The 15,682-nt window shown below is 38.6% G+C and overlaps 1 protein-coding gene across 2 annotated transcripts in view; it reads right to left on the minus strand.

The window, feature by feature from the left end:
- POLR3A (RNA polymerase III subunit A) overlaps window positions 1–15,134 on the minus strand; it is a 36,084-nt gene extending 20,950 nt beyond the window's left edge. For both annotated transcript variants that reach the window (XM_051800816.1, XM_051800815.1), the window contains exons 1-16: window positions 15,004–15,134; window positions 14,098–14,233; window positions 13,408–13,545; window positions 12,698–12,869; window positions 11,382–11,536; window positions 10,198–10,437; window positions 9,152–9,314; window positions 8,820–8,956; window positions 8,154–8,257; window positions 7,310–7,451; window positions 6,716–6,856; window positions 5,429–5,498; window positions 4,616–4,743; window positions 3,052–3,190; window positions 948–1,112; window positions 505–677 (exon numbers count right to left, since the gene is read on the minus strand). In XM_051800816.1, coding sequence (XP_051656776.1) covers window positions 505–677; window positions 948–1,112; window positions 3,052–3,190; window positions 4,616–4,743; window positions 5,429–5,498; window positions 6,716–6,856; window positions 7,310–7,451; window positions 8,154–8,257; window positions 8,820–8,956; window positions 9,152–9,314; window positions 10,198–10,437; window positions 11,382–11,536; window positions 12,698–12,869; window positions 13,408–13,545; window positions 14,098–14,233; window positions 15,004–15,047 — 2,247 coding nt within the window. In that variant the 5' untranslated portion in view covers window positions 15,048–15,134. The remainder of the gene's footprint in view (window positions 1–504; window positions 678–947; window positions 1,113–3,051; window positions 3,191–4,615; window positions 4,744–5,428; window positions 5,499–6,715; window positions 6,857–7,309; window positions 7,452–8,153; window positions 8,258–8,819; window positions 8,957–9,151; window positions 9,315–10,197; window positions 10,438–11,381; window positions 11,537–12,697; window positions 12,870–13,407; window positions 13,546–14,097; window positions 14,234–15,003) is intronic.
- Between the last annotated feature and the right edge of the window lie 548 nt (window positions 15,135–15,682).

The raw sequence follows: 15,682 nt of genomic DNA on the forward strand, positions 1-15,682 counted from the left end.
CAACATTCATTGCTCTTCACCAAAATTTCTACAGAAAAAAGAAAACAACCCAAGCATAACCAAAGTCCACTTAACTTTCACCCCAGTAAGGAACAAGATAACACTTGTATGAGATCTACAACCAAAGCAACGTTTTGCTTCTTGTATCACTGTTTTTACTGTTACTGTTCTTAATTAACCTAGAAAATCTTGATAAATGTAATCAACTCCATTTCAACTACCTATGCCATTTTATTCTAGTGTATCAGCCCAGTACTTTTTGCAAGGAGGGAAGATCTCAGTTGTTAAGTGTTTAGCTAACATTTTTAGATGCATACAAACATCTTAATGTTAAGTCTCTATAGAGTCAGCTCAAGTTGCATGCCTAGGAAATGCATTTGCTTGTATTTTTAGGTTTCAGAAGACAACTTTAGCTGTCTTCTTTCAGAAGACTTCACAAATATATTCATGTACATTGTGAAGTCTCTACTCTAAATGTATAGTGATTTAAACCAAAAATTTTACCTCTAGTGTCTCTTCTGCAGTACAGCCAGGCTGCTGCTGTAGCTTGCCAGTGTTCAGAGCTTCAATATACTCATCACATTTCTTGTAGCCAGCATGCAGGAGCTCATACTTAGCTTTTAGCAGGCCCTGACCAGGGGTTACATCACCAATTCCAATTGAAAAGCCACGATTAGCTATTATTAAAAAAAAATAAATTGATAGCTTCACATCACATGGAGAAAACAAATTAAAACCAGAATATTATCATCACTGGGAACTTTTATTTTTGCCTCCCATCATGTGAACATCACAAGCATATGCACAACCGTTTGTTTCCCCCTCTGCCAGCTTCACAACTAGTTTATTTTTTTTTAAGCACAGCATTTCACATTTGAAGCAAAAATCTTGCTTGCTTGCACTCTATTTCTGCATTGAAGTACTATTTTACAAGGAAATGGACTTACAGAGATAGACTGGAGCAAGTCTGGCTAGACGTGACATGGCATCTGCAGCTTCTACCTGTCCCCAGTCTCTCAGCAAGATGTAGAAAATGTTGTTCTTGGATCCTGAACCCAATGTTCCTTTGTCCATACTGCCACTCATTAACTCACTGTTTTGAATTGTGACATCTAGAAATAAAAAGGCAAAAAGAATTCACCAGTTTTCTACACCATGAACTAATCACTAGGAATCACTTATAGAGAGAATTAAAAAAAAAAAAGCTCTATTCATTAGAAGAGTAAAACTCAAAGACATATTTAATGTATCTGTAGAAATGCATGACTAAGTGTTGTAAGAGGAACAGCCTACAACCTGATCTTACCAAATAAAGTCAAAATTTATTTTCCTTCCTCCTTAGAAAGGCAACTGTATCCAATTAAAGATTTGTGAGAAGCACTGTGAGTAAGTTTTTGGTAAAAATCTAAAAATAAACTTTGCTTCCTTAATCTAAATAATGTCTTTGATTATCCATCCAGAAATAAAGCCCTCAATCATAATAAACCAATGCAATTTATTTATTTATAAAGTAGAGCGAAAAAACTTCAGAAAGTTGCAGTTCTCTTATTTGAAAATTTTGATATTCAGTTCAGCCAAATCACCTCTGGAGGCAGGTAGACTCCTAAATTCCTTTAATTACAAGGGAACCATAACAACTCATCTGCCTTGCCTTTATGCCTGTACACGATGCCTCTCTTAGATTATTCCTTCTTCCTTCGTTAGGAACCTTACATTTCAGGCACTGAATCTTTCTTTAAGATTTAGTCTTGAACCAATTAAAAAGTATCTTGTGTACATGAACTTTAAACTTATTTTCTGATAGCAGTACAATATATATTCATCACCAACTTCATTGTACATCTTTCAAAGGAGTGGTGTATGTAGATGGATCCAATTTAAATCATTTTATGCAGAACATTGTAGATGTTTGCACACTGTACTCCATGCTCAATATTTTCAATGTGAATTTAGGTAATCATCTTCTTGAACCACAAGTCAGTGCTCTATCTCTTATTATATAAAATCAAAACATGACAGTAGGATTTCTTGTGTTTTTTGAGAATTTGCAGAGAACTTCCTGAAAAGAATTAGTATGGTTTCAGAAATGAATTTTTTTTCAGAGAACTGAACACAGCCAACAACAAAATCCAAAGGTTTTCCACATTATGAGCTCCTGTCAAACTCAGAAAATGGAAATTCTTCCCATACTTCCTAGAATGAATACACTGTGGAGCAAAGAAGATGGTTTATGTTCACACAAGTGTGAGCAGAATTGCTTTGTGGCCTTTCATCTCATGGTATTTAGAGGTTGACAAAAATAGTTCCACCACGTTTATAATAAACTTCACAGCCATAGAGTGGTTCTATCTTCTACAGAAATCACTCAGTCTGCTGGAGAGTGGATCTGAGTGCTAATTGGGAAGTTCTTTCTCACATCAACATTGCATAAAAGAATTACTATAAATCAATGGTTCCTCTTCTCACACTTCTGAGCAGCAAGGAGCCAGCCTAATCCTGCCTGCTCATGTTCCTTTCCAACAGTTACCACATGAATGTTAAATTAATTAGAAGCAAAGTCTTGTTTATCTCCTACAGCCTCTTCAACAGTGGTCCTTTGCATTCCATCTGCCACTCTGACTTCCCTAATTGGAAGGACACAGATGGCTTGATATCCCAGGGATTCCCATCTTCCCTGTGTATCCTAACTCCTTTCAGTGTTTGTCTCCTAATCTCTGTATTATTACCCCCACTTAAGATATCAAATTTTTCCATTTGCCCTCTGCACAACCCTTTCCTAAGCTGCTTAGCTTTTCTCTTTCTCTCAGTTCAAATACTAAGTTAGCATCACGACAAGCCCAGCATCAGCCAGAAGACATTTTAGTTTAAGAAAACACCCAAATCTTTTCTTTGGTTTTCAGCATAACTTCAACTTTTGAGAACAACTGCATAATTTTATTTTTCATTTCAAGAATACTTATGTGAAGTACCACTTTAACTCCTACAGTGAACTCAACGAGAGTACAATTTCTTGGAAGACTTTCAAAACACAACTTCAGAAGTGTCACTCACAAGAATCATTGTAACACAGGTCCTCCCCTTTGCCACAATACTGTTTGCCCTTGGTTCGTAGATTGGCTTTTACAGGACAATCATCACTGGGTTTGAGAATGAGGCTGAAAACCTGTTTTCCTGTCCAGAGTGTTACAGGCTTAAAGAAAGAGAAAGAGAAGAATTAGGATTACAAGTTTATGCTATAGCTACAGTAAAACAGTAAGCAAGAATATAATTGTAAAACTGTTTTATATACAGAACCTTTCTATAGAGAACCATACTTGTAGCATTCCTTTGAATAGGGAAGTATTATGCACTTCTACAGTTTAAAAATCTCTGAGTGCAGCATGGTTATCCTTTACATCAGTTATGTGCTTGCATTTAGAGAAACATGCTTTATTGCTCCCTCTTATGTTTCCCTTTCTGATTAGAAAAGAAAAGAAAAAGATGCTGCTGCTGTCATTTAATTTCTCAAAGAGGTTGCAACATTTACAATTCCTTCTTTATATAGTGCCTTTGATTTAAAATTTTAGGAGTTTAAAGATTCGTATAATTATGTACTCCCCTCAGCTGGAGTTAGATGTAAGCAACTGTCACAGCCAGCACTAAAATTATTAATCTGGAGTGACAGAAGTAGTCAAAGAATCACTGCTCTTGGCTACTCACAGAAGTTGATACACATTTACAGAATTCACATTAGATACTGCCCATAAATTCCCTAACCTTGCTTTAAGTTGTATTATTCACTGATATTTCAATTCCACTTCCTGAATTCCCCTAATATTAAACTCATTATTTTGAAATTAAATACAGGATATAAAAACGTATACACCAACATTTAGTATTCAACAAATTTTAAAATGTACTAACTCTCTCCAGACAATACCATTTGCCTTAAATACCAAATTAATCAAATACAAACACCCTCAAAGGTATGTGAATGAAGGTTTAACATACCATAATCTAATAAACAATACTAAAACTCTCTTCAAAGTTTGTAAAAAATACACAAATACTCATGCCCTTCATGTTTTGTGTAGATGATGTACCAAAGGAAAAAACACCCTGCAAGCAAACAAACTACACAGCACTCATCCTCTTTAACCTTTAACACAGCTAAAGGATACTCTTTCCCAGGTTTACTGTCTCCTAAACCTTGAACTATTGAGCATTTCAGGACCCAAAGAATAATACAGTTTCTGCACTCAGCCCCATATTACTCTGCACAGTCAGTAACAGTGAGGTCACTAAGAACAATGTATTTTCTGCTGGTCACAAACAGCCAGGAGATCTGTGTCACAGCAGCAGGACAGCAGCAAAGCCATGTTTGAACCCTGAAGGAATCCTGCATCTGGACAGCACCACGCAAGGTTGACACCTTTCAGTGTCAGGAACCCACAAACCACTTCTGCACAGCTTCGACCCCAAATTCTGATCCTTGCACTTCACACTAGACAAATACAAAATCTCATACAAAACTTATGTCAGAGAACAAGAACTGTCTCTGCTGAGAACATCACCATGGGTCAAGTACACACAATGGAGAAAGTCTTAGTAAAATGAAAAAAATACTTTGACACACCTTCAGAATTGCTGGGGGTGGAAGGCGAACTTTAATCTTTTCATCCTTGCCAACCAGGATAGAAGCAATAATTTGACAGGCTTTGGCTCGATCAAAAAAGGTATCTTTTAATGTAAGAAGATAGGCACCTGGAATGTAAAAAAAAGGATTATGACAGAGCAAATTAAGATTAAATTTAAAAACTATTGTATATTCAGTGTCAATTACTTCATTCTAATATTAGTTAGCTACTTATGCAAAATGACCATAGTTTAAACAGCTTCGGTTGTAAATACTTTACAGATTTTTTTAAATTGCTCCACATCAAATTCCTAAAAATGAGAAAACAGTGCATTTCTGTAATCTATTCTCTCTCTCTCAGAGTCTATCCCATCAATGAATGGGATTTATTGTTGTACACTTTCTTCCTGATGTTCATTGGACATTTCCCAAAGCATTTAGGACATTGAAGGTACTTACTGTAGGTTAAAACAAATTTTTAATGAATGAAATCAACTCCTCTACCATAATCATAAACAGTTTATGCTATCGACCTAATGCAGATAAAGATCCCAAATATTCATTTGCAGAAAAACACTGCAAAACCTATGTAAAGGTAATAATAATGGCAGCCACAAAGGTAGGCAGTATAAGAAATCAGTCTGAGGACATGACTATATTTCAGGCAAACAGTGGCCTTATTTCATAATGTCACTTTGACCTGTGAAAGAAGAAATTTTTTAATTAATGTGGAAAAATTCTGGAAAGGAGGGAAGTGATTCTGAAGGAAAAACTGTTAAATATCACACCTCTGAAATAAGCTCATATACATACCTGTGAGAAAATCCTGAATAGCAGCAATAAGAGGTTCTCCATTTCTTGGTGTTACCAAGTTTGCTTTAGTCTATATGATACAAAAAAACATCATGCATTTGAAGACACTTATATTCTATTTGCTACTCAAAACAAAACTTTACCATTTAAGGTATTTATTTTAGCAAAAATGGTCAAAGCTTATTCTAAATCAAAGTACAGCTTTCTTCAAAAAGATAGAAAAGTAAAACAAGTTTCAGTTCACTGCAGTCCATGCACATCTATTGACAGCTAAGGAATAGTTACTGGAAATTACGTATTCTGTTTCCAAAACAGAAGTTGCAATCAACTTGATGTGTTTTGGTAGGGACAGTTAAGGGAAGGGAAGACAAGCTAGCTTTGAGAACCTGGGAAGGAAGAAAAGAGGTTACCCTTACTATGGAGAGCTACTGGAATATTCCAAGCTGTGTGGTCCTTACTAATCAGTAACAGTCAAGCCAGCCACCTCCACAAGCCCCATGTTCTTCTGTTCTTCTCTAAGTCTGAGTCTTAGTACTCAGTCTACTGCTCCAGTTCATCACCCCCACCCCCTACCCCAGTGAACACACACCCACAAAGACCTCAATCACACACTTGGGGGCTGGGGGTTTTCTTTTTAAGCTCGTGAGTCAGTTCAGGGAGCCCATACAGGCTGCAGCCAACAGTTGTGTGGGTACATCTGAAGCAGCAGTGTCATTTAGTCACCCTAAAGGAGCAATGTACTGGAAAATCCTCAGCTTGATACTGCTGACTCTGCTTTCACACCACAGATCAAAGCTTGCAACTATGGGATCCCTATTTATCTACCCTCCTTTCTCCCTTTTTGACCCTGCCCTAAGAGCCTCCTGCCTTCTCTGGTAAGTTGCCTTCTCCAGTATAAGTCCAGTATTGCTGCCACATTTCCAGCTGGTCTGTCCATCTTAGATTTAACATGCATGCTGTCAGACCAGAAAGCAAATATCTGTTGGTAATAGAGCCACCCTAGTTGGGTAGCAATTCCTAAGGACAGTCAGGTAAAAACATACTAATGATATCTGCTTACTTAAAACCACTGGATTTTCCACAGATATTAAATTTAGGCTACCATTAAGTAACAGTCCCAATTTATTCTGAATTCCCTTTTGCAGAGTTTTCAGGCAGCTTCAAAGTTAAAAATTATCCACATCCAGTAATCTAGATAATATTTCAGATTTCATGTGCAAGTTAAGAAATACAGGGCTCAGCCAATCTGTCACTAACAAAATCCCAACCCAAACATTATCAACCTACCCCCATTAGAACAAGTGCTTCTGCTTTTGCTTCTTCTGTCTGAGGAAGGTGAAGGTTCATCTCATCTCCATCAAAGTCTGCATTGTATGGTGTGCAGACACATTCATTGAATCTGAATGTCCTATGAGGTTTTACTCTAGCCTGGAAAAGGGGAAAAAAAAAAAGTGATGCACACTTAGTCAAGCATAGATGAAAGATGAAATTTCCTGATTAAAGGATTTAACTCAAGCAGGAATTGACAGAAATCGTACTTATTGTATTATAGAAACATAGCTAATAGTTGTCATTATGAAGAATTTATACAAAGCACAGAAAGACAATGTGCTTTGCAGAGATCACATCAACTCTACAAAAATGAAATGCTCACATAAGAACAGATACCAAAGTCAATTATGGCTACTGGCAGAAGACAGCTATCCCAGTACACATCAGTTCCCATGCAAAGGCACAACTGCACTGTACTCATGCTAGTTCCCACACACTGCTTCAGAAGATGCTGTTTATTTGTGCTCATGTAAGACAGAAACACCACTGAAGGTAAACCACCCAATATCCAGGGATGCCCCACCTCTGTGTTAGACTGTGTGCACTTACAATGTGAGCCATGATGCTCAGCTTGTGAAGAGAGGGCTGTCGGTTGAACAGGACTATGTCACCATCTATAAGGTGTCGCTCCACAATATCACCAAATTTCAGCTCCTGGGCCATCTTTTCTCGGTTCCCGTATTTCAAAAATCTTAATAGCAACATATAATAACAGAGTCAGAAGAAATATAAGCAGTAGATGTAAAGACAACTGAAAAATAATTCTGTGTTAATAATGTAAGCTTGTTCATTAAATGTTGGAGTATTTGTATTACAATGCGTAGAAAACAAAATTGGTGTGGATTGAATCATTAACCATCAGTCCTGCTGCTATTTTAAGTAATGAATGTATTTTGACATCAGTTAACAAAGCTACAGTAATTAGACCAGTAAGTAAGAAAAAAGTCAATTTATAAAAACAGAATTTGTTTCAGTTGTATCAGAGAGTACAGGAAGTTTTATTCATATATTATCCCTTTTTACTACCTATAAACTAAAAGAGCAGATTAGCTCTCATGAAAACAGGCAGTACAACTTGCCCATAACTGCCCATTTTCATTCACATCTGTACTACACCCTCTATTTCAACTAAGCCTCAGTCACAAAAAAATACCAATCGAATTGCAGTTCATTATCATCAGTATGTGCACTTCAGATTAAATGTAACTGATTATTTAGAAATAAATATTACACTAAACCTGAGGACATAATGACAATTCTTTTGCTACTGCCCATGATGAAAGATACTAAAAATAAATTTTAATCTCTTTAGATATAACCTGTTTTCACATAGCAGTAAGAACAAGTCAATGAGGAGAAATAAAAAGTGAATCGTTACAGAAAAGCTTGATACCTTTTCATTTGGGTGTGCCTTTGCTGTATGAAGTTGGCTCCAGGATGAACATCAGGACCATTACAAACAAGTTTCCTCATAAAATTAATATTTGCTTTGTTCACCTGTTGCATAAAGACTTCAATCAGAAACAAACGAAACATGTTTCAGGATCTCTTGTTTTTACTGGTGGTTTTTGCATTTTCAAATTTTAGGCTCAACTGACAATCTCCTGTCACAGCCTCGAGCTGCTGAAGGGAATTGGCAGGAGGGAATACAGGAGGAAAACATAAGCCAATCTTTGAGCACAACAACAGAGTTAAATTAAATAAAAAATCTGGGTGATAAATTTAGATATAAAAATACCCAACCACTCCTTAGACAGATACACCAACAAACACATGAAGCTATGTAGGAGTTCAAAAATATGAAGCAAAACTCTTCCCTCTAGACAGGTCACAGCTTAGACCACATGCCCTCTCAGCACTTGCCATATCCAATGCTAAAGCCTTCATTTGCCAACAGCAACAAAACTGGCAAAGCATCACTGAATGACCTTTCAAACAGAATGCAACACATTCACTCCCTTTTATAGAAAGGCTAAAAGCAAACAACACTGAGGTCTGGTTTCAAGAAGAGAAAAAAAAGCATAGGAAGAGTTTTGAGTTTTGGTTCTGTATTACTTACCTTTTCAGGAAAGGTCAGTATTTTAGCAACATGAATAGGCACTGCTACTTCATCTATTCTTAAGTTAGGATCAGGTGAAATGACTGTTCTGCCAGAAAAATCCACTCGCTTTCCAGACAGATTGCCTCTAAAACGACCTAACAAAATAAAAACATTAAAACTCTTTTATTAAAAATTGTTTGCAAAATGTTATCTGTTAAGACAGCATATTAGAACATCCTTTAAGGTACAGCACTGAAGTGTAACACAACAGTGGCAGAGATACACCTGACAACAGCAAATATTTGCACCTCAAAAAAAAAATAAAATTAAAACCAACTTTCTAGACATACCTTGCTTTCCCTTAAGCCTCTGAACAAAACCTCTGGTCCATTTCTTAGGTGCCATGTTGAGAGGAATTCCTGAGAGCTCACTATTAATGTACAGTGCACACTGCAGTTGAAGAAAATCCCAGTCTTCCATAATCATCTGTGTTTTGGCTCCGGATATCCTATGCTAAACAAAATAGTCATCCAGTTCAGAAAATAAATATAACAACACATATTAAACTAGCAAAGTATTTTTCTGTTATAAGTACAACTCTTCTTCTGCAAATAACACTATGATACTTCCATACACTGGAATGAAAAAGGCAAGGTAACTTTATTACAGGGTGCATACTGCTATCTTTTCACTAACGTGGGCTTTGGACAAAACTAGGGATTTGTTTAAATTATATTCTTCCCAATCCACTGAAGTTAAGGTAATATAACTTAACAGTCAGGAAAATCACCAGTATTCCATAATTTGTCAATCAGGGGAGAGTCAGTACTCAACTGATTTTGTTTGCTTGACAAAAGACCAGTTTTGAAAAGCATAAAAAGTATTAGTTTGATAGAAGTGCTCTTCTAAACAACTGATAAATTGTCAAATTTACTTCTAGTCTCAATTTGATAACCATGCTAAATGAAACCTGACTTCTTAAGAACAGATGATGAAATAAAGAAAGGATAAAGATGTAGTAAAAAAAAAAAGGGGAAAGTCTACAAGGACAAAAAAGAAAAAAGAAAAGCACAAAGCAATAGGTGCAATATTTTCATTTTAAGTGACCACTTGAAAAGTGTCATAGGAGGGAGAGGGGAAAAAAGAAGTTTACAGACCAGAGCTGAAATGACAAAACATTTCCCATAAGAATCCCAGCAGATCTTCAGCAGGTCCTAAACTGCAAGCAGCCAGTCAGTCAGCTCCATCTGAAGCAAGCTTTTCTTACTTCTTTCAATAAAATCCCAGCAACACAGAGATACAGTAGCAGATTGTAAGCAGTAAACCCATTTCCTGTATTCAATTCTAACCAAATCTTTTCAAAGGCAACAGTTTCCGAGCTTGCAGGAGAACTCACCTTTTTTATGACATCATTGAGGAAAATGATCTCAGTCAGTTTCATTGTCAGATCGTCTTCGTTGGTGCCCGACTTCAAGTCACTCACCACAGAGGGTCTGATACACAGCGGAGGCACCAGGAGCCGTGTGAGGATCAAATCTGAAGGTTTGCCTGCTTCTGGATTCATTAGAAGTAGAGGAATGTCTTCTGCTGGGATTCTTCTAAAGAGGTTCAACACTACCAAAGGATTCAAGTTTTCCTACAAAATCCATTGGAAAACGGGGAAAAGCCATCATATCAAGTTTCAGTGCTTCCCTCCTCCCCTTATTTACTGATGTTCAAAAAGAAAGTCTTTTTCAAAGGCAAACAGAATTATTCATGCAAATAAAACTATGTTTTGGTTTATTTATCCTGAACCAATGCTTTTAGTATCTCAAATGTTAATGTGCTATATTCCTTCCTCATGTTTTTTTCCTATATATTAGTGTTTACTTGTCTTTTCTCAAGAGCTAACAAAGGGTATTTCATAGCTAATAGACAAAGCAGTTAACATCCTACAATGAACTTACAGCACATTGTACTCATTTTATTCACAGAAACTCACATAACTTACAGTACTTTCTAGACTCTTGTCCAAAACTTAGTTTCTTTCTTAGAACAGCTACTGCTGTAGTATAAGAAGCTCCAGATATTCACTGCTTTTTCTATTCAAATATGTACCTGGAGATCTTCCCAGCTTGCAGAGAGCAGAAGGAAACAAAACTGCATATAATGCAAAGCTTCATGAAATAAAAAATGAATAAAAAAAGTTTCCTCTCTCCTTCTCAACATTAAGGTCTTCTGAAGAAAAAAGTATCTGTATATCGGAATTATATTGGAGTTACAGTAAATCTACCTGTATGTGCAAACTTGTTTGTCTTCTATGTTTATTCTTCCTTTTCTAGCTTATGGAAGCCTAACACACCAAGAAGATCCCCATTCTTTACAGGCAGAAAGTGATGCATCAGAACATACCAATAAACTAAATTTCTCATTTTAGCAAAGTTAACATTATTGCAATAGATACAAACATTCTTCATGTGTCTTTTGATATACAGAATTCTTGGACTACCATAGGACTTTAGCTCATACATTGAAAACCCTTGAGGAGTTTCATGTCATGCACGAAAACTAGCAGAAAATGTAAGTAATAATAAAAGTCACCTGAGCTCTTCCCAGTAAGGGTTCTACTTCTTTGTTATGTTCAATGGCAGTTTCAAAGGACTGCAGAAAAGTAGATACTATTGGATCTACGACTTTCTTATTTGTCTTGTACTTTTCATGTATTATTTTCAACAAACCACACTTCTTCACAGTTCCTGCAAGCAATAAAACAATATCAGAACTTAAAACAAGTACAGTTCCAAACCTAGTCAAACCTTTGGTAAACACAGAAACAAAACAACAATGTGCTTTATTAACCAGCTTCCTGAACTCACAAAATACGAATACAACCAAGTCATACTTTCTTGTATGGATGGCTTGGTGTGTCTACATCATGATGCTGCATCTGAAGCTGAAAGCAGGTGGTTTAGTCCACACTTTTTATTTCAGCTTCATCTCATTCACAGCAGATATTTTTTTCAAGTAGAAGTTCCAACGCTAAAAACAGGACCAAGGTGTTCCATTTATGTATCATCTCACTATCTTCTGAAGTAATTTTTGAAGTGAATTCTCAGAAAAATCTAATAAATACTTTCACATCATACAGATAACATTATTCACGAAACTTTCACAAATGAGAACAAATGCTCAGTTTTTTTACTGAAGTATTCCAACCTAACACATAATTTTGTAAATGCCTACTGTTTATGGCCCCTAGATGTACATATGGCACTTATGATGAAGTAGCTCTCCATTTATTCAGGTTGTTGACCATTACAACAAACAACTCACAATTTTCATGAGTTAAAAGCGTGAAGTTCTAAGTTAGGGATTAACTATCTACTATGAATCTGTAACACTTTCAGTCCTTAAACAGCACTAACATGTGATCAGTGTAGATGAAAAAAAACAAGATGTATTTTGAAAATCGATGTGAAACCTTATGAAGATACTCTGCCCTGAAGAAGGAATAATCTTAAGAAGGACAATTTAATACCATGACGAAAAATGATTTCACTCAAAATTACAAGGTCTACCCATGTTTTCATGTTCAGGTATTAATCACTGCCAACAGCTCCCAATATTTTTAAAAACACGCTAAACAGGTTTTTTTGCCATTATTCAAGTATCAACTATTGGTTACTTCCATGAAACAATACAAGCAACTAGGTGAATGTCTATATCCACACAAATGAGACATGAAAAAGCATGTGTCTGGCACTAGAAATAAAATTACCCATTTCTTAAAGGCCAGAGAGAACACCCACTAGCCGTGCAACAAACAAGCACATTCAAGATTTGGATCCTATCACAGATGTCGAGGTAAAAAACCATCACAGTAGACAGCTTCACAAACTGCCAATGCCAACACTCACCATTAAAGGCCCCACAGTAAGGACAAGTGTTTTTCTTTCGGCACTTCTCAGACACTTTCTTTTTTAGCCCTCTCTTCTGAAGGTATGTAAGGCCAGGTCGCTTTAGGTAATCCAAAAACTGCTTTTTTTCTTCCACCGACAGCATGATACGGCAACAGGTTTTGCAGATCATCTAAAATATAAACACATAGAAACACAGTTGTCTAACATTCAGAGATGTCACCTCTTGATCTATACCTTAGGTTCTTCAATAGAATGCAGTTTTTTGAATGAGATACTACTCACTGTCTTAGTGAAAGACCAATTCACACATTGCAATATACATTAAAAAGCCCAGGAAAAAAAGAAGTTACAGTAAATGAGGAAAATCCTTATCTAAGCTCTGCAGGACCTTAAATACCCATATATAGCAAACAGAGCTTTGATTTACTAGGATGTCCTTAAAGGCAAGTTGTACTGTATATATTTAACTGAAACAACAGAAAAATAATGGATTAAATTTATCAGTCTGAGGTCGCATAAAACAAAACGGATGTATTTACATCACTAAGACTAGTATTTAAATACATTTATTTTGCAAAAAACTCCATAAAGATAAATTAATAATACAACCTTATTTTGGCATTCTCAATTAACTGTCAGACGTCATCTTTCCTGAATTTTTCCTCTTTCTAGACTGAAAACTGACAACAAATCATAATCATGTTTACCTGTAAGATGCCTATCACAGCCTTGAAGTATCCAACATGAAAACATGGCAGCTCTAAGTCAATGTACCCATAATGTCCTAAACAATCAGCTAGACTTTTTCCACAGGTTTCACAGGGACGGTCTTTTTCACTGGTTCCCTTTGGGAGAAAGAGAATGCACACATAAAGAAAGAAAAATTTGCTGTAATTGACTGAATAGATACAAAATACAACAGTTTTTAAGCTAGTCAGGTATTCTAACAGCAGACCCACTCCTTTTCCCCAGCATCAGAAGCACGTCAGTAGCATTATATTCACTCCAACCCTTAAGAAAAATGTTTTTTTTTTTTACACACAGCCCCTACTGACACCAATAACATGGACTGACACAGCTCTTGAAAGTGACCCACAGCCCATTCATCTACATTATGGCATTTTGTTCCTGTTGATATGGCATGGTGTTGATGGATGTCTCTGGGTCTCCCAACAACTTGGCAGAATGAACTTACCTCCTGCCTCAAAAGAATGCATTCCTGAACCCCCCAAAAGCATGAATAAAGTAGTTGCCACTACAGCTAACAGTCTATGAAATTCAGGTAAAGACTAATTTTTGTGTATTTTGGATAAGCAGTACATTTCAGTGACTCCAACTTTTTTTAACTGCTTTGGTAGTTCCATAAAAAGAGTCTGGGAAAAACAAATGGTTCTCACCATGCGATGGTCCAGCACTCCATACTGCAATGGAGAGTGATGGTTGTCCTGACTATACAAGTTTTTGCTGACCACTTGAATGTGAGCTTGCTGACGCATCTCTTCTGGAGATTTCATGCCAAAGCAGATGTGGCTTCTAGGATGGAAAAGTCCACATGTATGTATGGGCACGCATGCAGAAACACTTCTAATGACAAGCATACACCCCCTTAAGTGTCACAGAATCAATTAGTTTGCAAAAGACCCCTGAGATCATCGAGTCCAACCTATGACTGAACACCACCCTGTCAGCTAGACACGGCACTAAGGGCTACTTCTAATCTGCCCTTAAATGTCTAACCACCCTTTCGGTGAAGACATTCTTCATGATGACCAAGCTAAACCTCTCCTGGTGCAGCTTGAGACTGTGTCCCCTTGTCCTACCCATCGTTGCCTGGAAGAAGAGACCGACCCCCACCTGGCTGCACCCTCCTTTCAAGTAGTTGTAGAATATTTAGGGCCCCCTTGAGCCTCCTTTTCTCCAGGCTAAACACGCCCAGCTCCCTCCGCCGCTCCTCACAGGACTTGTGCTCCAGACCCTTCACCAGCCCCGCTGCCCTCTGCAGACCCGAAAGTACTCGAAAGCAATGCAAAGGTGATTAAATTGATTCACACTAGTGCTGAAACAGGATCTTTTCAGATAACTATAGAGAACACAGCTGCTTTGCGGTGAGCTGGTGGTTTATATTCCTGGACACAGGCATAGCCCAGACTGTGCCAGCGCTTCTCCGGGCGGAGCTGCCGCGCCATCAGCCCCCCCCCACCCTCCGCCCCGAACCTCTCCCCAGCTCCAGTGGTTCCGCGCCGCCTCGGGAATCCTGCCGCTCCCCGCCTCAGCCCCCGGAGCGCCGCACGGGCTCCACTCACATTTTCTTGGCCACATCGGTCTCCCTGAACTGCTCCTTCACCATCGCGGCGGCGGCGCCGGGACCCGCCGGGCCCACGGGGCTGCACGCGCCGGGCGGGCCGGGCCGCGCGGCCTCCGAGCGCAGCGCCCCCTGGCGGCCCCAGCGGGACCCGCCGCGCTCGGGGCTCTGGGAGCGGAGCGGGCACGGGATGGGCGGGATTGGGAGAATCACGGTGGGGCCACGGCGTCACACCGCCCCGCCCTTCAAGAACGGTCACTCCTTGCACATGGCACAGGGTTGTGTCCAGCCTTGGACATCTCCAGTGAGGGAGACTACACACCCTCTCTGGGAGGAGTGTTCCAGTGCACGGTCACTGCGCAGTAAAGAAGTTGCTCCTCGTGCTCAGGTGGAGCTTCCCGTGCAGGAGTTTCTGCCCGTTGCCTCTTGTCCTATTGCTCAGCACCACCAAGAAGGGCTTGGTCCATCCCCTGACACCCTCCCTTTAGATACTTATACAAATGGGCGAAGTCCCCTCTCAGTCGCCTCTTCTCGAGGCTGAACAGTTCCAGCTCCCTCAGCCTCAGACAACTCCACAGCCACGCTCAGTCCATGGCTCTGGCTCAGCCCCCGACTTTGTGCGTGGCGCCCCGGCAGCAGCCCCAGGACAGGCTGCACAAAGGCGAAGCCAGAGCCGCGGT

Source organism: Manacus candei, unplaced genomic scaffold (assembly GCF_025592945.1).
Source record: "Manacus candei isolate 608988 ecotype Guabito, Panama unplaced genomic scaffold, ASM2559294v1 h1tg000050l, whole genome shotgun sequence".
NCBI lineage: Eukaryota > Metazoa > Chordata > Aves > Passeriformes > Pipridae > Manacus > Manacus candei.